Source organism: Leucoraja erinacea, unplaced genomic scaffold (genome assembly GCF_028641065.1).
Source record: "Leucoraja erinacea ecotype New England unplaced genomic scaffold, Leri_hhj_1 Leri_251S, whole genome shotgun sequence".
Classification (NCBI taxonomy): domain Eukaryota; kingdom Metazoa; phylum Chordata; class Chondrichthyes; order Rajiformes; family Rajidae; genus Leucoraja; species Leucoraja erinaceus.
The window spans coordinates 98258-123740 of NW_026576152.1; the positions used below are offsets into that span (position 1 = coordinate 98258).

The 25483-nt window shown below is 53.1% G+C and overlaps 1 protein-coding gene across 1 annotated transcript in view; it reads left to right on the top strand.

Annotated features, from left to right (window-relative positions):
* Window positions 1-24966, top strand: part of LOC129716511 (rho guanine nucleotide exchange factor 40-like) — a 65404-nt gene extending 40438 nt beyond the window's left edge. Inside the window, 10 exon segments of the mRNA XM_055666369.1 lie at window positions 1983-2105; window positions 5223-5414; window positions 6998-7363; window positions 7365-7633; window positions 8352-8601; window positions 10982-11068; window positions 14607-14831; window positions 17163-17333; window positions 21357-21534; window positions 22726-24966. Coding sequence (XP_055522344.1) covers window positions 1983-2105; window positions 5223-5414; window positions 6998-7363; window positions 7365-7633; window positions 8352-8601; window positions 10982-11068; window positions 14607-14831; window positions 17163-17333; window positions 21357-21534; window positions 22726-22898 — 2034 coding nt within the window. The 3' untranslated portion in view covers window positions 22899-24966.
* Window positions 24967-25483: the final 517 nt, after the last annotated feature.

Sequence of the window (25483 nt, forward strand, 5' to 3'; positions counted from 1 at the left end):
CCAGCATTGAACGCCCTTTACGTAGTTGAACGCCCTTTACGTAGTGACTCTTTGCATGTGGTCGGCAAAACAAAGCATCTCACTGTGACTTGTCACACGTCATATTAAAGTATCATTCAACTTTGAAACGGTGACCAAGAAGATTGACGAGGACAGTTCAACAGACAATAGGTGCAGGAGTCGGCCATTCGGCCCTTCGAGCCAGCACCGCCATTCAATGTGATCATGGCCGATCATCCCCAATCAGTACCCCGTTCCTGCCTTCTCCCCATATCCCCTGACTCCGCTATCTTTAAGAGCCCTATCTAGCCCTCTCTTGAAAGTGTCCAGAGAACCGGCCTCCACCGCCCTCCGAGGCAGAGAATTCCACACTCACCACTCTCTGTGAGGAAAAAGTGTTTCCTCGTCTCCGTTCTAAATGGCTTACTCCCTTATTCTTAAACTGTGTGGCCCCTGGTTCTGGACTCCCCCAACATCGGGAACATGTTTCCTGCCTCTAACGTGTCCAAACCCTTAATAATCTTATATGTTTCAATAAGATGCCCTCTCATCCTTCGAACCTCCAGAGTGTACAAGCCCAGCCGCTCCATTCTCTCAGCATATGACGGTCCCACCATCCCGGGGAAGTTCAGTAGATGTTGTCTATCTGGAGACATGTGCTGGAGGAACTGAAGATGGGCCCGACCCGAATCATCGCCTGTCCATTCCCTCCACAGATGCTGCCTGACCCACTGAGTTCCTCCTGAGGTTTGTGTGCTGTCTTTGACAAGATACCACACAGAAGGCCGGCATCACGGGGTCCAAAGTGAACTAGCCAACTGTATTAAAAAAATACACAAAATGCTGAAATAACTCAGCGGGTCAGGCAGCGTCTGTGGAGAACATGGAGAGATGAGGTCTCGGGTCAGCACCCTTCTTCAGACTTCATCGGAGGCTCCACCATCCCAGTCTTTAGGGGAAGAGCAGAGCCTGCTCAGTGGCTCCCCCCCCCTCCCCCTGATCGTGGCCCACGGGGTCTTCATGCATCTGACGGCGAGGGTCTCGCAGGGGGATCGGCTCGGCAGCTTCTCAGCAACAGACCCCGGCCCACTGGAAGCTTTCAAAACGGACCAGTTACGTAAAAACACAGAAAATTGTTGCAGGAGAAGGGCATTCTGGTGGCCCTTCAAGCCAGCACCGCCATTCAATATGATCATAGCTGATCATCCACAATCAGTACCCCATTCCTGCTTTCTCCCCAAATCCCTTAAATCCATTAGCCCTAAGAGCTATATCCAACTCTCTAGAAAACAAACCGGGGGGGAGTGGTGAATTGGCCTCCATTGCCTTCTGTGGCAAAGAATTCCACAGATTCACAACTCTATAAATGAAAAAGTTTTTCCTCATCTCAGTCCTAAATCGCCGACCCCTTATTCTTAAACTGTGTGACCCCTGGTTCTGGGCTCCCCCAACATCAGGAACATCTACCCTGTCCTATCCGTTAAGAATTTTATATGTTTCTATAAGTTTTATATGTTTCTCATCCTTCTAAATTCCAGTGTATATTCCAGCCCAGTCGACCCATTCTTTCATCATACGTCAGTCCCGCCATCCCGGGAATTAACCTGGTGAACCTACGCTGCACTCCCTCAACAGCAAGAATGATCTCCTCAAATTAGGAGAACAAAACTGCACACAATACTACAGGTGCGGTCCCACCAGGGCCCCGTACACTGCAGCGGGACCTCCTTGCTCCTCAAACGAGGGGTGGGGTGGGGAGGTAAAACTCAAACCCTCTCGCTATGAACTGTTCGTTACTGGGGCCGGAGGGATTGAGTTTTAAGGAGAGACTGGACAGGCTGGGCTGGAGTGAAGGAGGCTGAGGGTGAGAGAGTTTTGTGAGCATCTTTGCGTTGGGACCCACCCTGTGTGCAGTCAGACGCTCTCTCATGGGGCTGGACACTCTGACACCCTCCCTCTTCACCCCCCCCGCTCCCTCACAGGTGAGCGACTGGCTGCAGGATGTGGGGCACCCGTGGCTGGAGAGGAGCGAGGAGACGGAAGATTCTCTCCCGGCGCTCCGGCAGAGGCAGCGGGAGTTCCGGGACTTCAGCCAAACCGTGCTGGTAAGCGGCGGGGGCGGGGCGGGACGCTGACCAGATTCGGCTGAGTGGTTAATTCCAGGGTCAGTGGGAAAACGTGGCATTATTCACATATTAGCCCCGTCCCACAGTGTGAGTTCATTCCAAGAGCTCTCCTGAGAATGGACGTAGCGGGTACGTAGGAGCTCGGGGACGTGTCTTAGCGGCTCGTAACGCTAACGGCAGGTACTCGGGAAGGTTCGCTAACGGCAGGCAAGCACGGGAAGACTCGGGAAGATTTTTCAACATGTTGAAAAATGTCCACGAGAGCCCCGAGTACCGACGAGCGGCCATTACCGTAAATCTCCCGAGTTCGAAGCAGGGCAAACTCGGGAGAGCTCTTGGAATGAACTCGTACCGTGGGATAGGGACAGGGGTTTAACCCCCCCCGTGGATACCCCACACAACAAGCTGGAGTAACCCCGGAATCACCTGAAAGTCGCTGCATCCTTCACGGACCAGGCTACTTACACACCACGACAAACAAGCTGGGGTACTAACTCAACATTTGGGACTTGGGGGACCATTGCGTTAGGGGGGGCGGTAGACAGTCAAGTCAAGTCAAGTCAAGTCAAGTTTATTTGTTATACGATGTGCCGAATCTCCCAGGACCAAACAAATTATAAACACAATCCTAACCCCATTTTACTAATGGGGTACAGTTGTCCCTGACGCCGACGATGTCCCTCATATGCGCATGGATACTACCTGACCGTACGGCAACAGTTTGTGAAGTATGTTTGGGGACTGCATTGGCGTTAGGGCAGCACGGTGGCGCAGCGGTAGAATTGCTGCCCTTACAGCGCTTGCAGCACCGGAGACCCAGGTTCAATCCCAACTCCGGGTGCTGTCTGTGCGGAGTTTGCATGTTCTCCCCCCGTGACCTGCGTGGGTTTTCTCCAAGATCTTCGGTTTCCTCCCACACTCCCAAGGAGTACAGGTATGTAGGTTAATTGGCTTGGCGTATGTGTAAATTGTCCCTAGTGTAGTGTGGCAATGTGCGGGGATCGCTGGCCAGCGTGGACCCGGTGGGCTGAAGGGCCTGTTTCCACGCTCTATCTCTAAACTAAACTAGACTAGACAGGCAGCATGTCTGGAGAGAAGGAATGGATGACGTTTCGGGTTGAGACCCTTCTTCAGATGTCTCGACCTGAAACGTCACCCATTCCTTCTATCCAGAGATGCTGCCTGTTCCGTGGAGTTACTCCAGCTTTTTGTGCCTATCTTCAATTTAAAGGATGATTTATGGATTTAAGAGAGAGTTAGATAGAGCTCTAGGGGCTAGTGGATATCAAGGGATATGGGGGGAAGGTGGGCACGGGTTATTGATTGGGGATGATCAGCCATGATCACAATGAATGGCAGTGCTGGCTCGAAGGGCTGAATGGCCTCCTCCTGCACTTATTTTCTATGTATGTTTCTAAACCAGAGTCTGCTGTTCCTTCCTAGGCGCTCCTTCACGTGGTGTGGCCATCCCAGGCTGTCCGTCCTCATAAGTGATAGGAGCATAATTAGGCCATTCAGCCCATCAAGTCTACTCTACCATTCAATCATGGCTGATCTATCTCTCCCACTCAACCCCATTCTCCTGCCTTCTCCCCATATGCCCATGACACCCGTACTAATCAAGAATCTATCTATCTCCGACTTAAAAATATCCATTGACCTGACCTCCACAGCCGTCTGTGGCAAAGAATTCCACAGATTGACCACCCTCTGACTGAAGAAATTCCTCCTCATCTTCTTAAAGGAACGTCCTTTAATTCTGAGGCTGCGACCTCTGGTCCTAGACTCTCCCACTAGTGGAAACATCTTCACTATTCACTAGCCCTGCTTATGTACACGAGTTGAGATGTCACGTTACAGCTGTAAAGATACAGTTCAGTTTACTGTCACGTGTACCGAGGTACAGTGAAAAGCTTGTGTTGCGTGCTAACTAGTCAGCGGAAAGACAACACGTGATTGCAATTGAGCCCTTTAGAGTGTGCAGGCGGATACATGATAAAGGGATAAACCTAGTTAAAGAACTGTAGCTGTACAAGATTTAATTTAGTTTAATTTAGAAGGCCGGCACGGTGGCGGAGCGGGTAGAGTTGCTGCCTCACACCACCAGGGAGCCGGGTTCGATCTTGACTACGGGTGCTGTCTGTACAGAGTTTGTACGTTCTCCCTGTGACAGCGTGGGTTTTCTGCGGGTGCTCCGGTTTCCTCCCACACTCCAAGGACGTGTGGGTTTGTGGGTTAACTGCCGTTGGTAAAATTGTGCACAATGTGGTCGCCATGGGGCCTGTTCCCGTCCTGCATGTCTTAGACCAATGTCTAAAGATGCAGCAGGGAAACAGGCCCTTCAGCCCATCAGGTCCATGGCGACTTTCGATCCCCGCCAATGGCAGTTCTACGTTGTCCAGGCCTACACACCAAAGGGTAATTTTTTAAATTCAAGCCAATTAACCTACAGCGGGAGTTGGAGGCAGCGCTTCTAACTTTCCACCTGAGCTGTAAGGAGATGGAACGGTGCTGGAAAATCAGCCGTGATCCCGTGCAGAGACGGATGAGGTTCCGTCACGTCTCTTCCGCCATTCGATCATGGCCGATCTATCTTTCCAGGGAGACACAAAATGCTGGAGAAAGTCAGCGGGCGAGGCAGCATCTATGGAGAGAAGGAATAGGCGACGTTTCGGGTCGAGACCCTACTTCAGGGAGAACCTACAAACGTCACAAGGAGAACATGCAAACCCCGTACAGACAGCACCCGTAGTCAGGATCGAACCTGGGTGTCTGACGCTGTAAGGCAGCAACTCTACCGCTGTGCCACCCCCAGTCTCCGGGCATGAGTTAGGGGAAAGGTTTGGGGGTCTTTACGACGGAGATGAGGGGAGGGTATTTTGGATGGGCCGGTCTTTGGGACTCTCCCCCCTCTAAGGGCGGTGGGATCGAGTCTGGGATTGTGGGTGAGGTCGAGGGAAGGGGGGTGAGAGGTCACCGGGAGTGGACGGGAATGTGGGGTTTGCGGTGGGAGAGCAGGGGGGCGAGGGCCGAGCGGCCTCCCTACGCTCCAGCGTGTCCCTACGCTCCTGACCCGTCTCCCGTTTCTCCGGCCAGGAGCGCAGCCAGAGGGCCCAGCGCCTCCTTCAGGGAATGTCCGGCTGGGACGTGGGAGTCTCTCCCCGTCTGCGGCCCTACGCTGACCAGCTGAGGGGGTACGGAGCGGGACTGGCCCGCTTCTGCCAGCGCCTCGACCAGCAGCGACTCCACGTCGACCACAGCATCCGGCTGCACCAACATCTCCAGACGGTGAGACCCAGCCTGCCGGTCAACCAGGGGGGGCACCAGTACACCGACTGGTCAATACACTGACCACTACACTGACTGCTACACGGCTGTTACAGCAAAACTCTTGACCAGTACACCGACACACCCTGAACTGCACACACACTCAAATACACACGCACACACGCACACACACGCACACACACACACACACACACACACACACACACACACACACACACACACACACACACACACACACACACACACACACACACACACACACACACACGATAGACAATAGATGCAGGAGTAGGCCGTTCAGCCCTTCGAGCCAGCACCATTCAATGTGATCATGGCTGATCATCCACAATCAGTACCCCGTTCCTGCCTTCTCCCCATATCCCCTGACTCCGCTATCTTCAAGAGCCCTATCTAGCTCTCTCTTGAAAGTATCCAGAGAACCGGCCTCCACCGCCCTCTGAGGCAGAGAATTCCACAGACTCACCACTCTCTGTGAGAAAAAAGTGTTTCCTCATCTCCGTTCTAAATGGCTTACCCCTTATTCTTAAAATGTGGCCCCTGGCTCCCCCAACATCAGGAACATGTTTCCTGCTTCTAGCGTGTCCAAACCCTTAATAACCTTACATGTTTCAATAAGATCCCCTCTCGTCCTAAATTTTAGAGTATACAAGCCCAGCCGCTCCATTTTCTCAGCATATGACCTGGTGAATCTACGCTGCACTCCCTCAATAGCAAGAATGTCTTTCCTCAAATTAGGGGACCAAAACCGCACACAATACTCCAGGTGTGGTCTCACTAGGGCCGTGTACAACTCTTTGCTCCTATACTCAACTCTCCTTGTTATAAAGGCCAAGATGCCATTCGCTTACTGCCTGCTGTACCTGCATGCCTGTACCTGCATGCTTACTTTCATTGACTGATGAACAAGGATCCCCAGATCCTGTTGTACTTCCCCTTTTCCCAACTTTTAGATAGTAATCTGCCCTCCTGTTTTTGCCACCAAAGTGGATAACCTCACACTTATCCGCATTAAACTGCATCTGCCCTGCATCTGCCCACTCACTCAACCTGTCCAAGTCACCCTGCATCCTCAAAGCATCCTCCTCACAGTTCACACTGCCACCCAGCTTTGTGTCATCTGCAAATTTGCTAATGTTACTTTGTGTCTAATACAGACACACATGCACAGAAATACAGATACACACACACTGTCACAAACACACACACACACACACACACACACACACACACACACAGAAATACAGATACAAACACAGAAATACAGATACAAACACAGAAATACAGATACACACACACTCACAAACACACACACACACACACACACACACAGAAATACAGATACACACACAAAGGTCACAAACACACACGCACACAGACACACACAGAAATATAAGACACACACTCACAAACACACAGACGCACCCAGTGGCACAAACCACACAAGCATACACACACACGCTCACACTGCCACACACAGACGCACACTCATACTGACACACACACAGACACAAACTGACACACTCACTGTCTTCCTCTCCTCTCTCTCCCTCTATTCCCTGCAGGATGACAGCTGTTCTCGGGGGAGCCTCCAGTCTCTGTCCCCGCACCCTCGCCTGTCCCCGGGAGACCGCATATCTCCAGACAACAGGCGCCCCTCCCCGCCCTGCCCGCAGGGACAGGCCCGCCCACGGCCCGCGGTCCCCGAGACGGGGGGTCCGGAGCCCTGGCCCCGAGCGCCCGGCCCTCCTCACCCGGGCCACCGCTGGGCACCCGAGGGTGCAGCCTCCTGCCTGGGTGGCAGCCGGACCCCCTGCCCCCAGCGCCGGAGCCCCCGCCCCACCCCACGGCCCCTCCTGGCTCAGCGCCTGGTCGCTCAGCGGCAGCCCCTCGCCCCCTCGCCCCTCCTCCGCCTCCACCCCGGACGTGCGGGCCCCCTGCCCCCACCCCCACCCCCCCTTCCCGGCACCGGGGGGGCTGCCACCGCCGCCGCCGCTGAAGAAGGCGCAGAGCTTCGAACTGGGGCCCGGTGGGGCCACGGGGCCAGGGGTCCTGATCCGGGGCCTGGAGGTGAGCAGCAGCCAGCTGGTGGATCGGACATGCTCCCCCCGCGAGCACGTGATGCTGGGCCGCAGGGCAGAGCGACTGGCACAGGCACCCTGGGGAGAGTCGCCCGAGGTACAGCTCCCCACCAAGGGCAGGTAGGTGGCCGCTCAGTTTAATCTAGTGTCACCTGTACCAAGGTACAGTGAAGAGCCTGCTGTCCAGTCAGCAGAAAGACAATACATGGTTTAAAACTTACATACAATACATTCTCCTCCCCTCCTCTCTTTCCCCACCTCACTCTTTCCCTCCTCTCCCTCCCTTTCCCCTTCTATCCCTCTCTCCCCTTCACTCCCTTCCCGACTACAAAACAGATCAGTGTGTCCATATGCCATTATATACGTAAATACACACAGGAATAAATAAACTGATGAAGTGCAAATAACAGATAATGGGCTATTAATGTTCAGAGTTTTGTCCGAGCCAGGTTTAATAGCCTTATGGCCGTGGGGAAGTAGCTATTCCTGAACCTGGTCGTTGCAGTCTTCAGGCTCGTGTACCTTCTACCTGAAGGTAGCAGGGAGATGAGTGTGTGGCCAGGATGGTGTGGGTCCTTGATGATACTGCCAGCCTTTTTGAGGCAGCGACTGCGATAGATCCCCTCGATTTGTGCTGTTCCTCCAATTTGCGTTTTGCCTCACTGACAATGGAGGAGGCCCAGGACAGAAAGATCGGTGTGGGAATGGGAGGGGGAGTTACATTGCTTGTCAACAGCACTAAACTGCTCTCTGCTTGGACCCATCCCACCCTCTATCTCTCTCCCTCCCTCCTTCCTCCCCCTACCTCACTCCCTCTGTCCCCCCCCCCGTGCTGCAGCAGACCGCGCCGTGCGGTGGCCCAGGCACTGGCAGCAGAGCGGCATTACGTGAGTTCGCTGGAGCTGGTGACGGGCAGCTACGTGCCGGACCTGGATCGCCCCGACGTGCCAGCGGAGCTGCGGGGCAAGAAGGGCCCGCTCTTCGGCAACCTGGAGAAGCTGCTGGACTTCCACAGAGAGCGCCTCCTGCCAGCGCTGGAGGCGAGCGCAGCCTGCCCACTGCGCCTCGGCGAGCGCTTCCTCGCTCACGTACGTAGCGGCCCCCCCCCCCCCCCGGGTCAGGCCCCCCCCGCCTCCCCCCCCCCCCCCCCCCCCCCCTGGGTCAGGCAGCCCTCCCCGCCCCTCCCATCCTCCCCCCCCCCTGGGTCAGGCAGCCCTCCCCGCCACTCCCATCCTCCCCCCCCCCCCCCCCCCCCGGGTCAGGCATTCACACCACCCTCCTCCCATCCTCTCCCCCCCCCCTCCCCCTCACTCCTCACACCATTCACACCACTCCCCCTATCCCATCCACTTCCATACCCCCCCCACGTGTTCCACCACCCACCCATCCCCTCCCCTCCCATCCTCTCCCCCCTTCCACTCCCCCATTCCCACCATCCCCCTCCACTTCCATACTCTCCCCCTCCTCACCCATTCCCACCACTGCCCTCCCCTCCCATCCTCCCCTCCACTTCCATCACTCTTTCCACCCCCCCTCACCCCTCCACTTCCCGCCACCCCCCCCCCCCCTATTCCACTCCCTACCCTCCCCTCCATCCCCATCCTCTTGCCCCCCCCCCCTTCCACTCCTCGCCCATTACAGCCACTCCCCTCCCCTCCCCAGGTGGGGACTGAAGTTCAGGCCCCAGGCGATGTTGTTGTCCGGATCGCAGGAGGAACTACACTGTTAGTTAGTTCGATTAGTTTATTGTTGCGTGTACCGAGGTACAGTGAAAAGCTTTTGTTTCGTGTGAACCAGTTAGTGGAAAGACAACACATGATCACAATCGAGCCGTCCGCAGTGTACAGATACAGTTTAATTTGAATAACATTTAGTGTTAGGCAAAGCCCGCAAGAAATTGCAGAGAATTGTGGACGCAGCCGAGACCATCACACGAAGCAACCTCCCTTCCATTGACTCCATCTACCACTCACGCTGCCTCGGCAAGGTCAGCAGCATCATCAAGGGCCAGTCGCACCCCCCGGCCACTCCCTCTTCTCCCCTCTTCCATCGGGTAAAAGGTACAGAAGTGTGAAAACGAACGCACACCTCCAGATTCAGGGACAGTTTCTTCCCAGCTGTTATCAGGCAACTGAACCGTCCTACCACAACCTGAGAGCGGTCCTGAGCTACTCTCTACCTCATTGGTGACCCTCGGACTATCCTTGATCGGTCTTTGCTGGCTTTACCTTGCACTAAACGTTATTCCCTTATCATATATCTGTGCACTGTGGACGGCTCGATTGTAATCACGCACGTGCAGTCTTTCTGCTGACTGGTTAGCGCGCAACAAAAGGTACACATGACAATGAACGAAACTGAACTGAAATAGAAGGGTTGGTTGGGCAGGCCGGGGCTGGGTTTCGGGGAACCAGATGTTACTGAGATGCGGGAGATCTGGAAGGGAAGGGAGTGGGGCGTTCCGTGAAGCTGAGGGGGGGGGGGGGGGGGTCCAGAACTGGGTGGGGGCCGTCTCCCTGTGAAGACGGAGAGGTCTTCCCTTCCCGGGAGGGCAGTATGGAAGTGGAGGGGATAGTCCCCGGTCTCCTCTCTGAGATGTTGTTGGGGTGGGAGATTGTAACCTTCACCTGGTCCGCCCTGTTTCAACGAATGCAATCAACCTGGCGCACACAATCAAATAAGCTTCCTGGTTCGGGAGCTGCAAGGTGTACGAACGGCACCAACTAGACAGGATTGTGAAGACCGCCAGCAGGATTATTGGTGCTCCACTCCCTTTCCTGCTGGACATCTACAGGAAGAGATGTATCAGCAGAGCCATCTCCATCATCAAAGACCCCTACCACACATATTCGCCATCCTGCCATCTGGGAAGAGGTACGGGAGCATTAGCTGCAAAACCAGCAGGATGCTCCTCAGCTTCTTCCCACAGGCTATAAGACTGATAAACGGACTTTGCCCCCTGCCAAAGTATCGCGCACCAACCACCAACCTGGACACACTGCAGCAGAGCCACTGTCGTGCCGCTGCCGATCGGAACGCCTGTTGATGTTTAGTAGAGAGTAGAGTGTTTAATTTGTTCATGATATATGTATTTTTATTTCTATTTATTTTTTTACTGCACACTGAATGGACACTGGTTGAGCAACGTTCTTTTGTTTCCTCTGGGTATGTGAATACTCAGGGAAATGACAATAAAGATATACTATACTAAAAAGATCAAGTCGAGCACGTTAGGCTGTGCAGGCCAGACGCAAGAGGAAGATCACCTTGTTCCCGCTGATTGTAACTTGACTCCCCTTTGTTTTCTCTCCCCACCTCATCTCCCCCTCAACTCCTCCCCCTGCACCCCTCATCCCAACCCCCCCCGCCTCCGCCACTCCTCACCTCCCTCCCCTTCCTTCTCCCTCACCCCCTTCCCCTTCCTTACCTCCTCCTCCCCACACCCCCTCCCCCATCACCCCCCCACAGAGAGAGCAGTTCGCCCTCTACGCCCTCTATGTGAAGAACAAGCCGCAGTCTGACGCTCTGCTCGCCGCCCACGGCAACATCTTCAAGGTAACGAGATGCTGCCCAATTTCACCCCCCCCCCCATTCCCCTCGGGGGGTGTTTCCCAAAAGGGTGGGGGGGGACGGCCGTGCTCCTGTAGCCCAGACTCTATGAGTCACAGCGCGGAAACAGGCCCTTCGGCCCAATTTGCCCACACCGGCCAACAAGCCCCATCTACATTCCAGGGGAGGAGGATGTCAGTGCCATATGAGGCACGTGTTCAGCCATAACTAATGTCTCCAGTTCTCGTGTGACAGAGTGATACAGTGTGGAAACAGGCCCTTAGACCCAACTTACCCGCACCGGCTAACATGCCCCATCTACATTAGTCCCACTTGCCTGCTTTTCCTGTCCTAGCCATGTACCTGTCCAAATGTTTCTTAAAGATTGCGATAGGCCCAGCCTCAACTACCTCCTCCGGCAGCTCGTTCCATTCACCCACCACCCTGTGTGTGAAAAAGTTACCCCGCAGATTCCTATTAAATCTTTTCCCCTTCACCTTGAACCTTTGTCCCCCTGTTCCTCAATTCCCCTGCTCTGGGCAAGAGACTCTGTGAGTCTCCCCGATCTATTCCTCTCATGGTTTTGTCCACCTCCATAAGATCACTCCTCATCCTCCTGCCCTCCATGGAATAGAGTCCTAGCCTGCTCAACCTCTCCCTGTAGCTCAGGCCCTCGATTCCTGGCAACATCCTCGTAAATCTTCTCTTCACCCGTTCCCCACTTGTAACTACCGACTGAGGCGTTAGTTCCAAACTCCCCCCCGTCGCGAGGCTTGCGACACACAGCAGCGTTGTGGTGTTGGTATCCCGTGCACAGGGTGGCAGCGGTAGAGTTGCTGCCTCGTAGCGCCAGAGACCCCGGTTCAATCCTGACCACGGGTGCTGTCTATACGGAGTTTGCACGTTCTCCCCGTGACCGCGTGGGTTTTCACCAGTGCTCCGGTTGGCTCCCACACTCTAAAGATGTGCACCTTTGTGGTTTGGTGAGAAAAAAAATGGTGTTGAGTCGGAGGGCCTGTTTCCGTGCTTTATCTCTAATATAGTGTGGATGGGGAACAGGGTGGGACCAGACATGGTGGGCCCACGTGCATGTTTCCGTGTGGTGATTCTGGGGCCTGTTTCTGTGCGATGGGCCGAAGGTCCTGTTTCTGTGCGATGGGCTGAATGGGCCTGTTCGTGTGGTTGGCTGAGGGGCCTGTTCGTGTGGTGGGCGATGGGGTTAGTTTCCGTGCAGTGGGCCGATGGGCCTGAGGGGTTCAATGGCCTGACTCCCGCTCCCCTGACGCTCTACCTCCCCTCAGAGAATGATCAGTGGATAAATGTGAGGTTATCCACTTTGGTGGCAAAAACAGGAAAGTAGACTATTATCCGAATGGCAGCAGATTAGGAAAAGGGGAGATGCAATGAGACCTGGGTGTCCTGGTACACCAGTCATTGAAAGTAGGCATGCAGGTGCAGCAGGCAGTGGAGTAAGCAAATGGTATGTTAGCATTCATAGCAAGAGGATTTGAGTATAACAGCAGGGAGGTTCTACTGCAGATGTACAGGGTCTTGGTGAGACCACACCTGGAGTATTGCGTACAGTTCTGGTCTCCTAATCTGAGGAAAGACATTCTTGCCATAGAAGGTTCACCAGACTGATTCCTGGGATGTCAGGACTGTCTTATGAAGAAAGACTGGATAGACTCGGCTTGTACTCACTAGAATTTAGAAGATTGAGGGGGGATCTTATAGAAACTTACAAAGTACTTAAGGGGTTGGACAGGCTAGATGCAGGAAGATTGTTCCCGATGTTGGCGAAGTCCAGAACAAGGGGTCACAGTTTAAGGATAAGGGGGAAGTCTTTTAGGACCGAGATGAGAAAAAACTTTTTCACACAGAGAGTCGTGAATCTGTGGAATTCTCTGCCACAGAGGGCTGTTGAGGCCACAGTTCATTGGCTATATTGAAGAGGGAGTTAGATGTGGCCCTTGTGGCTAAAGGGATCAGAGGGTTTGGAGAGAAGGCAGGTACGGGATACAGAGTTGGATGATCAGCCATGATCATATTGAATGGCGGTGCAGGCTCGAAGGGTCGAATGGCCTACTCCTGCACCTAATTTCTATGTTTCTATTCCTGGGATGTCGACTTTAATATGAAGAAAGACTGGATAGACTCGGCTTGTACTCACTAGAATTTAGAAGATTGAGGGGGGATCTTATAGAAACTTACAAAGTACTTAAGGGGTTGGACAGGCTAGATGCAGGAAGATTGTTCCCGATGTTGGCGAAGTCCAGAACAAGGGGTCACAGTTTAAGGATAAGGGGGAAGTCTTTTAGGCCCGAGATGAGAAAAAACGTTTTCACACAGAGAGTGGTGAATCTGTGGAACTCTCTGCCACAGAGGGCTGTTGAGGCCACAGTTCATTGGCTATATTTAAGAGGGAGTTAGATGTGGCCCTTGTGGCTAAAGGGATCAGGGGGTATGGAGAGAAGGCAGGGATGGGATACTGAGTTGGATGATCAGCCATGATCATATTGAATGGTGGTGCAGGCTCGAAGGGCTGAATGGCCTCTACTCCTGCACCTATTGTCTAGGTTTCTATCCCAGGGATGATAGGGTTAACGTATGAGGAGCACTGGGCCTGGAGTTGAGGATGAAGGGAGACCTCATTGATACACACTGAATAGTGACAGGCTTGGGTAGAGTGGATGTGGAGAGGATGTTTCCACTACTGGGAGAGTCTAGGACCAGAGGGCACAGCCTCAGAATGAAAGGATGTATCTTTAGAAAGATGAGGAGGAATTTCTTTAGTCAGAGGGTGGTGAATCTGTGGAATTCATTGCGACAGAGATTGATAGATTAGTTCTAGTTTAGTTTAGAGATACAGCGCGGAAACAGGCCCTTCGGCCCACCGAGTCCGCGCCACACACTAACACTATCCTACACACACGAGGGACAATTTACATTGATTCCAAGCCAATTAACCTACAAACCTGTACGTCTTTAGAGTGTGGGAGAAAATCGGAGATCCAGGGGGTCACAGTCTTCCAGAACCAGGGACCACACAGGCCATTTAAGACTGAGGTGAGAAAAAACTTCTTCACCCAGAGAGTTGTGAATTTATGGAATTCCCTGCCACAGAGGGCAGTGGAGGCCAAGTCACTGGATGGATTTAAGAGAGAGTTGGATAGAGCTCTAGGGCTAGTGGAGTCAAGGGATATGGGGAGAAGGCAGGCACGGGCTATTGATAGGGGACGATCAGCCATGATCACAATGAATGGCGAATGGTGCTGGCTCGAAGGGCCGAATGGCCTCCTCCTGCACCTATTTTCTATGTTTCTATCCCGGGGCAAACCCACGCAGGTCACGGGGAGAACGTACAAAGTACTTGCAGACGAGCATGGGATCGAACTGTAAGGCAGCAACCCTGTACAGTGGGCCAAAGGGCCAGTTTCTGTGTGGTGGGTTGAAGGGCCAGTATCTGTGCTGTGGGCCGAAGGGCCAGTTTCTGTGCTGTGTGTTGAAGGGGATGGAGGGCCTGACTTCCTCTACCTCCCCCCAGAGGCGGCAGCTGTTACTGCGAGACCGCACCGACCTGGCCGCTCACCTGCTCAAGCCCGTCCAGCGCATGATCAGCTACGGCCTGCTGCTGCGGGAGCTGGCGGGAGAATGCAGCGCCGACCAGGGGAGACAGAGGCTGCAGCTGCACGCTGCCGCCGACATGGTCGACTTCCAGCTCCGTCACGGACACGACCTGCTCGCCATGGACTCCATCCGCGGCTGTGACGTGAGTGAGGGGAGGGGAGGGGAGGGGGAGGGGAGAGACACCGGTCAGTGTACAGATATCCCCCTGTGAAACTCCGGGCAGTGTGGTGATGTCCCCCAGAGAGAGAGACAGAGAGACACTGTACAGTGTACAGATATCCCCCTGTGAAACTCCGGGCAGTGTGGTGATGTCCCCCAGAGAGAGAGACAGAGAGACACTGTACAGTGTACAGATATCCCCCTGTGAAACTCCGGGCAGTGTGGTGATGTCCCCCAGAGAGAGAGACAGAGAGACACTGTACAGTGTACAGATATCCCCCTGTGAAACTCCGGGCAGTGTGGTGATGTCCCCCAGAGAGAGAGACAGAGAGACACCGGTCAGTGTACAGATATCCCCCTGTGAAACTCCGGGCAGTGTGGTGATATCTCCCAGAGAGAGAGACAGAGAGACACTGTACAGTGTACAGATATCCCTCTGTGAAACTCCGGGCAGTGTGGTGATATCTCCCAGAGAGAGAGACAGAGAGACACAGTCTCACTGGTCAGTGTACAGATATCCCCCTGTGAAACTCCGGGCAGTGTGGTGATATCCCCCTGAGAGAGAGAGACAGAGAGACACACAGAGAGAGAGAGGGGTCGCAGCTCTCGCAGAACAAGGGGTCACAGCTTAAGGATAAGGGGGAAATCCTTTAAAACCGAGATGAGAAGAACTTTTTTCACACAGAGAGTGGTGAATCTGTGGAACTCTCTGCCGCAGAGGGTAGTTGAGGCCACAGTTCATTGGCTATATTTAAGAGGGAGTTAGATGTGGCCCTTGTGGCTAAGGGGATCAGAGGGTATGGAGAGAAGGCAGGTACGGGATACTGAGTTGGATGATCAGCCATGATCATATTGCATGGCGGTGCAGGCTCGAAGGGCCGAATGGCCTCTACTCCTGCACCTAATTTCTATGTTTCTATGAGAGAGTCTCACCGGTCAGTGTACAGATATCACCCAGAGAGAGACACATAGAGAGACTAGGGTCGCCAACTTTCCCACTCCCAAATAAGGGAGAAGAGGTCAAAATGAGGGACAAATTCCCCACGGCAATTTGTTGACTGACTGGGCCGTGGCTGGGTGAATGATGAGTTGGCCCGGGTGCTGGACTGCACGCAAAGCCCAGCCTGCGGGCCAGCTGAGGAGTTCTGGCCCCGGGGGGGGGGGGGCGCGCCCCGTCCAACTCACGAACCGATGATCGGCCGTGAGGAGGAGGGGGCAGGTAGTGGCGTCGGCAGTCGGGGCTGTCCGGGCTGCCGAGCGACCGACCGACGGGGCCACGGGCGAGGCGCTGCTGCTGCTGCTGCTGCTGCACTCCATGGGCTGCACTACGTCGGGACGGGCGAGGCGGGGCCGGGCGCGACGTTCCGACCCGACAGTCCCCTCGACCTGAGTAGTAGCGGTCAAATACGGGACAAGGGCGGTCTCGTACGGGAAAAAAACAATTTAGCCCAAAATACGGGATGTCCCGGCTAATACGGGGCAGTTGGCGACCCTAAGGGAGAGGGACGGAGAGACAGCGATCAGTGTACAGATATCCCCCTAGTGTTTGTGATGGTGCCCCTGTGGGGGTGGGGGGGGGGTGGAGGGGACTGTATCTGCCACACTTGCTCCCTGATGCTACTGTGTCTCTGGAACTCTCTGCCACAGAGGGTTGTTGAGGCCAGTTCATTGGCTATATTTGAGAGGGAGTTAGATGTGGCCCTTGTGGCTAAGGGGATCGGAGGGTATGGAGAGAAGGCAGGTACGGGATACTGAGTTGGATGATCAGCCATGATCATATTGAATGGCGGTGCAGGCTCGAAGGGCCGAATGGCCTACTCCTGCACCTAATTTCTATGTTTCTATGTGTCTGATGGTGCTGTGTGTGTGTCGGTGGCGTTGCTCTCCGTCTGTGATTGTCCTTGCTCTGTCTCTGTGACTATCCTCACTGCCTGTGTGTTTGTGTGTGTGTGTGTGTGATGTTACTCTCTCTCTGGCTGCCCTCTGTGTGTGTCTGTGAGTGTGACACCGCTCTTTCCCTCTCGCTCCCTCTGTCCTCTGTGTGTGTGTGCTGTTTCTCTTTGACTGTCCTATCTGTGTGAGACAGTGTCCCCTCTCTCCCTTTGTGACTGTCCTCTGTGTGAGTGCGACATGGCTCTCTCTCTCTCTCTCTCTCTCTCTCTCTCTCTCTCTCTCTCTCTCTCTCTCTCTCTCTCTCTCTCTCTCTCTGCCTGTCCTCACTGTGTGTGTGTGTGTGTGACATTGCCCGCTCGCTCTCTGTGCCTGTCCTCACTGTGTGTGTGTGTGACGTTGCCCGCTCTCGCTCTGCTGACAGGTGAATCTGAAGGAGCAGGGGCAGCTGCTTCGGCGAGATCACTTCACCCTGTGCTGTGGCCGCCGCCGGTCTCTACGTAACGTCTTCCTCTTCGAGGAGCTGGTCGTCTTAACCAAACTGAAGCGGGCAGAGGGCGGCTCCGAGTCCTACGTCTATAAGTCCTCCCTGAAGGTGAGGAGTGCAGCCCTGTCCCCCGGCCTCACGCTGATAATGTGCAAACTCTATATATATATACACACACGCACGCGCACACACATACGCACGCGCACACACACACGCACGCGCACACACACATACGCACACGCGCACACACATACGCACACGCGCACACACACACACACGCGCACACACACACACTCACACGCGCACACACACACACGCGCGCACACACACACAATACAATACAATATTACAATACAATACAATTTATTTGTCGTTTGGACCCCGTTGAGGTCCAAACGAAATGTCATTTCTGCAGTCATACATACAAAACGAAAAAGATCCAAGACACAACACAATTTACACAAACATCCTCCACAGCGCATCTTCTCCTCGCTGTGAAGGAAGGCAAAAAAAAACATATTTCTCCCCTGCACTCCCCTCTCCCCCCCATGTCAGAGTCAAAGACAGAGTCAAAGCCCCCAGCGGGCGATGTTAAATGTCCCGCAGCCATTAAAGCTACACTGGGTGATGCAAGGCCAAGCACGGGGTCTTGGTGTTGGAGCCCCCGGTGGGCTCTTGGTGTGTGAGGACACACACAAACACACACACACACACATACGCACGCACGCACACACAAACACATGCACACACACAGGCTGGCACAACGGCACAGCGGTAGAGTTGCTGCCTTATGGACCAGTCCCACTTGGCGATTGTTTAGGCGACTCATAGTCGTCGCAGGTCGCCAAAAACCCGGCGACAACCTACGTCACCCTGGCGACAACCGACGACAGCACCTACGTCAGGAGGAGTCAAGCTACGTTCATTGGCATCAAACCCACTGTCACCGAAATGTTTTCAACATGTTGAAAATTTAGCGGCAGGCCGGGAAGACGTTACGACTTTTTGCGTGACTGAGGGAACGACTCCCGGCGAACACGTGACAAACTAGTGGCCTGTAGTTGCCAAAAACATCGCCGAAGTGGGGCAGGACAACGCCAGAGTCCTGGCTTCAATCCTGACTATAGATGCTGCCTGTAGGGAGTTTACACGTTCTCCCTGTGACCACGTGGTTTTCTATGAGTGCTTCATTTTCCTCCCAAGTACCCCAAAGACGTGCAGGTCTGTAGGTTAATTGGCTTTGGTTAAATTGTAAATTGTCCCTCGTGTGTAGGATAGGGCTAGTGCACGGGGCGATCGCTGGTCAGCGCCGACTCTTTGGAGTGTGGGAGGAAACCGGAGCACCCGGTCACGGGGAGAAGGTACAAACTCCGTACATACAACGCCCGTCGTCAAGATCGAACCTGGGTCTCCGGCGCTGTGAGGCAGCAACTCTACCGCTGGGTCACCGCGCCTCCCGATGTTCAAGTTGATTCATGAAGATTCTTATCAATTGGAAAAATTCAACATGGATACCCCGTAAGGTTTACGAGGATGTTGCCAGGTCCTTGAGGGCCTGAGCTGCAGGGAGAGGTTGGGCAGGCTTGGACTTTACTCCTTGGAGCGCAGGAGACCGAGAGGTGCAGATAGAGGGGCAGAATATCATGATGGGGGGGAAGAGATGGGGGAATGCACAGAATTCGCCAGAATACGGGATTCAAACGGCAGAGGACATGTTTAAGGTGAGAAGGGCAGGATTTAATAGCAACCCAGTCCTTTATCCAGAGTAACGGATTGAGAAGCAGAGGTCATAGGATCAAGATGAGAGGGTCAAGATTGAACCTGAAACATAGAAACATAGAAATTAGGTGCAGGAGTAGAGGCCATTCGGCCCTTCGAGCCTGCACCGCCATTCAATATGATCATGGCTGATCATCCAACTCAGTATCCCGTACCTGCCTTCTCTCCATACCCCCTGATCCCCTTAGCCACAAGGGCCACATCTAACTCCCTCTTAAATATAGCCAATGAACTGGCCTCAACTACCCTCTGTGGCAGAGAGTTCCAGAGATTCACCACTCTCTGCGTGAAAAAAAGTTCTTCTCATCTCGGTTTTAAAGGATTTCCCCTTTATCCTTAAGCTGTGACCCCTTGTCCTGGACTTCCCTAACATCGGGAACAATCTTCCTGCATCTAGCCTGTCCAACCCCTTAAGAATTTTGTAAGTTTCTATAAGATCCCCTCTCAATCTTCTAAATTCTAGAGAGTATAAACCAAGTCTATCCAGTCTTTCTTCATAAGACAGTCCTGACATCCCAGGAATCAGTCTGGTGAACCGTCTCTGCACTCCCTCTATGGCAATAATGTCCTTCCTCAGATTTGGAGACCAAAACTGTACGCAATACTCCAGGTGTGGTCTCACCAAGACCCTGTACAACTGCAGTAGAACCTCTCTGCTCCTATACTCAAATCCTTTTGCAATGAAAGCTAACATACCATTCGCTTTCTTTACTGCCTGCTGCACCTGCATGCCTACCTTCAATGACTGGTGTACCATGACACCCAGGTCTCGCTGCATCTCCCCCTTTCCCAATCGGCCACCATTTAGATAATAGTCTGCTTTCCTGTTTTTGCCACCAAAATGGATAACCTCACATTTATCCACATTATACTGCATCTGCCAAACATTTGCCCACTCACCCAGCCTATCCAAGTCACCCTGCAGTCTCCTAGCATCCTCCTCACAGCTAACACTGCCCCCCAGCTTAGTGTCATCCGCAAACTTGGAGATATTGAAGGGAAACTCTTTGACTCAGAGGATGGTGGGTGCATGGACTGAACTGTAGGAAGAGGTCATTTAGACAGGTATAATAACAGCATTTAAATAACACTTGGACTGGTAGGTACATCAATAGGAAAGGGGTAAAGGGATATGAGCCAAACTAGGAGAAATGGGATTAGTTTAGATTAGATTTTCGATATAGAGATTCAGGGCTGAATCCCTGTATGGCCCTTTGGCCCATCGAGTCTGTGCAGACCAGGGGTCGCCCGTACACTAGCACTATCCTACACGCTAGGGACAATTTACAGACCTGCACGTCTCTGAAGTGTGGGAGGAAACCAGAGCACCCGGAGAAAAGCCACGCGGTCACAGGGAGAACGTACAAAGTCCGTACAGACAGCACCTGTGGTCAGGATTGAACCTGGGTCTCTGGCGTTGTGAGGCAGTGGCTCTATCCTCCACACCACTCTCGACTTGTGGACGGCTTGATTGTAATCATGTATAGTCTTCTCTGTTGGCATGGACATGTTGGGCTGAAGGGCCTGTTTCCTTGCTGTATGACTCCGATGGATGTTGGTTGGGAGACTTGCCTTACAAGGGTGTCTGGCAGGGAGAGTTCTCCGCGCTGCGTCGTTTTGAATGCACCAGTTCCTATGTGGAGTGATGGGGGAAAAAAGCTGCCTCGACACTGGTGACAGGAAATCACACTGGTTGTTTAGGCCCAGTCCCAACCACAGCACACCCAGCCTCTCGATCAACGCCGCACATCACGAGAATCAGACCGCACAAAATGGCCAGCGCAAACAATAACAATCTCAGCCCAGGACAACTCCAGTACATTAACACCTTCCTTCCCAAAGATTCTCCCCTCCAGCGCCCTGTATCACTGGCTGTATCCCCACTAACGTTAACCCTCTCCCTCACCCTGTCCCTCAATGACCCCTCTTCTCCCGCACCCCTTGTCACTGGCTGTACCCCCACTGACGTTAACATGGGCTGAGAGTGAACGGATGATCGATGGCCGGCAGGGACTCAGTGGGTCAAAGGGCCTGTTTCCGTGCTGTATCTAAACTAAACTAAACTGAACATAGAACTAGTATGAACGGATGATCGATGGTCGGCAGGGACTCAGTGGGCCAAAAGGGCCTGTTTCCGTGCTGTATCTCAAAAACAAAAAACCCCAAGCTTGTCCATAAAGCGTCAGGATGACCCCAGACCTGCCCACGACCCAAAGACAAGATGGCCGCTGGGCCTGGCTGTAAAGCCCCTTCTCACTCGCTCGCCCTCATACTCCTTGAAACACCTCTCGCTCACCGTGCCGACACCCTGAATCACTCCCCTCTCTCTCTTCCTCTCTCTCCCGGCCGCAGACGGCAGACCTGGGCCTGACGGAGAACATCGGGGACACGGGCCTGCGGTTCGAGCTGTGGTTCCGTCGGCGCAGGACCAACGAGGCCTACGTCCTCCAGGCCGAGTCATCGGATGTCAAGCAGGCCTGGGCCCAGGACATCACCCAGATCCTGTGGCGCCAGGCGTCGAGGAATAAAGGTGAGCTACGGAGGGTGGGGGAGTTGGTGGTGGGGGACTTGGTGGTGGGGGAGAGGAGGCCCCTCAGTCTCGAGACCCTGGGCCTTTGACAACTGGAAGCACTTGGTCCAGGAGACCAGCGATGCGCTGAAGAGGGTGCGGGGGAGATGGACAGGTAGGATGGGAAACATTTAGAAGGATATAAGCCAAGCTTATAGAAACTTAAGGGGTTGGACAGGCTAGATGCAAGAAGATTGTTCCCGATGTTGGGGAAGTCCAGAACAAGGGGTCACAGTTTAAGGATAAGGAGGAAAGTCTTTTAGGACCGAGATGAGAATAACATTTTTCACGCAGAGAGTGGTGTATCTGTGGAATTCTCTGCCACAGAGGGTAGTTGAGGCCACATAGTTCATTGGCTATATTTAAGAAGGAGTTAGATGTGGCCCTTGTGGCTAAAGGGATCAGGGGGTATGGAGAGAAGGCAGGTACGGGATACTGAGTTGGATGATCAGCCATGATCATATTGAATGGCGGTGCAGGCTCGAAGGGCCGAATGGCCTCTACTCCAGCACATATTGTCTATGTTTAAACGTGAGAAAATGGGTCTAGCTTAGATAGATTTAGGTTTATTATTGTCAGGGGTACTGAGGTACAGTTAAAAGCTGTGTTTTGCATGCCATCCAAATAGAGTCAGCTGCCTCACAGCACCAGAGACCCGGGTTCGATCCAGACCATGGGAGCTGTCTGTACTGAGTTTGCACGTTTTCTCCGGGTGCTCCGGTTTCTGCCCACACTGCAAAGATGTGCAGGTTTGTAGGTTCATTGGATTCAGTAAAATTGTAAATTGTCCCCAGTGTGTAGGATCGTGCTTGTGTACTGGGCGGCCTCAGAGGGCGGTGGAGGCAGGTTCTCTGGATGCTTTCAAGAGAGAGCGAGATAGGGCTCTTAAAAATAGCGGTGTCAGGGGATATGGGGAGGAGGCAGGAACGGGGTACTGATTGGGGATGATCAGCCATGATCACATTGAATGGCGGTGCTGGCTCGAAGGGCCGAATGGCCTCTACTCCTGCACCTGTTGTCTATTGTCTATTGATCGCTGGTCGGCACGGACTCGGTGGACCGAAGGGCCTGTTTCCTCGCTGTACCTCTAAAGTAAAGTCTAAAAGTGGGGCTGGTTCCCTAAAAAAACCCGCCGTTTCCCTTCCCTTCCAGAACTCCGGCTGCAGGAGACGGTGTCCATGGGAATGGGGAGCAAGTTGTTCCTGGACCTCCAAGCTTCGAATCACACCCTTGACCAGAGCGAGACTTGGAGAGGTAGGAGCCGTGTGACCAGGTCTAGGCTAACCTCCCCAAGGAAGGGGGGAATGAAGGGGGTGCAGGGGTAGAAAGCTCTGGGCTCCAGTTACACGGGTTGTGGGATGACCACACCTGCAATATTATGCGTAGGAAGGAACTGCAGATGCTGGGATTTTTTTTAAATTTCAAAATATGCTTTATTCGAGAAATAAATATATCCATACGTGATCCTGACAAGACTGCATGCAACATTCTCGGATGCGACACTTACATTCCATATATAACCATATAACAATTACAGCACGGAAACAGGCCATCTCGGCCCTTCTAGTCCGTGCCCAACACTTACTGTCACCTAGTCCCATCTACCTGCGCTCAGACCATAACCCTCCATTCTTTTCCCGTCCATATACCTATCCAATTTATTTTGAAATGATAAAATCGAACCTGCCTCCACCACTTTCACTGGAAGCTCATTCCACACAGCCACCACTCTCTGAGTAAAGAAGTTCCCCCCTCATGTTACCCCTAAACTTCTGTCCTTTAATCTTAAAATGTCCTCTTGTTTGAATCTTCCCTACTCTCAATGGGAAAAGCTTATCCACGTCAACTCTGTCTATCCCTCTCATCATTTTAAAGACCTCTATCAAGTCCCCCCTTAACCTTCTGCGCTCCAAAGAATAAAGACCTAACTTGTTCAACCTTTCTCTGTAACTTAGGTGCTGAAACCCAGGCAACATTCTAGTAAATCTCCTCTGTACTCTCTCTATTTTGTTGACATCTTGTTTTTGTTTTGTTGACATCTATTTTGTTGACATCAAATTGTTCCTATAATTTGGCGACATTCAATACTGTTTATACACAAATTACACAAATTTATCCCCCACCCTTGCCACTCACGTGGCCCACTGGCATGAAATCTGTTCCTTTATTTTGAGGGGTGTTTCCTCCACACCCTGCCCTCCCCATGCCCAGCAGCGGAAGGACCCTAGATGGGTCTGTAGAAGGGTTTGGGCCAGAAACGTTGCCTATTTCCTTCGCTCCAAAGATGCTGCCGCACCCGCTGAGTTCCTCCAGCGTTTTTGTCTACCGTAGACTGTGGCCCTCCCCCGCAGAGCCTTGGCGTTGGCTGCACCGAGCTTCAGTGCGTCCCTCAGCACGTACTCCTGCAGTCCGCAGCGGGCCAGTCGGCAACATTCCCCGACGGACATCTCCCGCTCCGCTGGGAGGTCAACAACGCTCGGGCAGACCAAAGAGCGTCTTTCACCGAGTTGATGACCTTCGATGTCAGTCTCTGAATGCCCCTGGGAACAGTCCGTAAATCGCAGAGTCCTCTGTGACGGAGGTGTTCGGAATAAACCGTTTACACTGAAGCTGGGCACAAACTACCAGAGTAACTCAGCGGGTCAGGCAGCATCTCTGGATTCCAGGTCTAGACTCGCTCCCCAAGGAAAGGGAGACTGAGAAGGTGCTGTGGTAGAATGGTCTGGGACACAGGTTCCCAGTGAGACCACACCTGGAGTAATGTGTCTGGGTCCAGACAGGGAATCATAGCGGTAGAGTTACCTCCTCACAGCGCCACACACCCGGGTTCAAGCCTGACTACCGGTGCTGTCTGTACGGAGTTTGCATGTTCTCCCCGTGGCCTGCGTGGGTTTCTCCAACAACTTCAGTCTCCTCCACGCTTCAAAGACGTACAGGTTTGTAGGTTAATTGGTTTGGTTTCAGTGTGACTTGTCCCTGGTGTGTGTAGGGTAGAGTTAATGTGCCAGGGAGTGATGGTCGGCACCGACTCGATGGGCCGAAGGGCCTGTTTCCACAGTGTATGCCTAAACTAAAGTAAACTAAATGTCCGGCCTCCCTAACAAAGGAAAGACAGGCCTGTGAATGAGGGAAGTGTGTAAGAAAGAACTGCAGGTGCTGGTTAAAATCGACGGTAACACAAAATGCTGGTGCCTCAGCGGGACAGGCAGCATCTCTGGAGAGAAGGAATGGGTGACGTTTCGGGTCGAGACCCTTCGAGAAGGGCTGAACTGCCACTGAGGGATCAGGGGGAGGTGGTTGACGTTTATCTCTAGTTTCGTTTAGATCAAGAGTCAAGAGCGTGTACTGTCATATTTCCCGGAAAGAACAATGAAACAGCAGCACAACAGAATATGGAAACATCATACACTGTAAACAATGTGGACAAAAATGCTGGAGAAACTCAGCGGGTGCAGCAGCATCTATGGAGCGAAGGAAAAAGGCAACGTTTCGGGACGAAACTCAAAGGAAATAGGTAACGTTTCGGGCCGAAACCCGGAAGGGTTTCGGCCCGAAACGTTGCCTATTTCCTTCGCTCCATAGATGCTGCTGCACCCGCTGAGTTTCTCCAGCACTTTTGTCTACCTTCAATTTTCCAGCATCTGCAGTTCCTTCTTAAACAAAAAATGTTCTGTGTGTATATACATATACATGCAAGCGCACAAACACACACACACACAAATACACACACAGATATAGAATGTAGTCGGAGACAGTAAGACAATGTGAGAGAACTGGGAAGGGGGAGGGGATGGAGAGAGAAAGCAAGGCTAACTGGAGTTAGAGAGGTCAATGTTCATACCGCTGGGGTGTAATACAGCTGGGGTCCATGTTAACCTACCTGTTAACTTCTCTACATCGGCGAGACCAA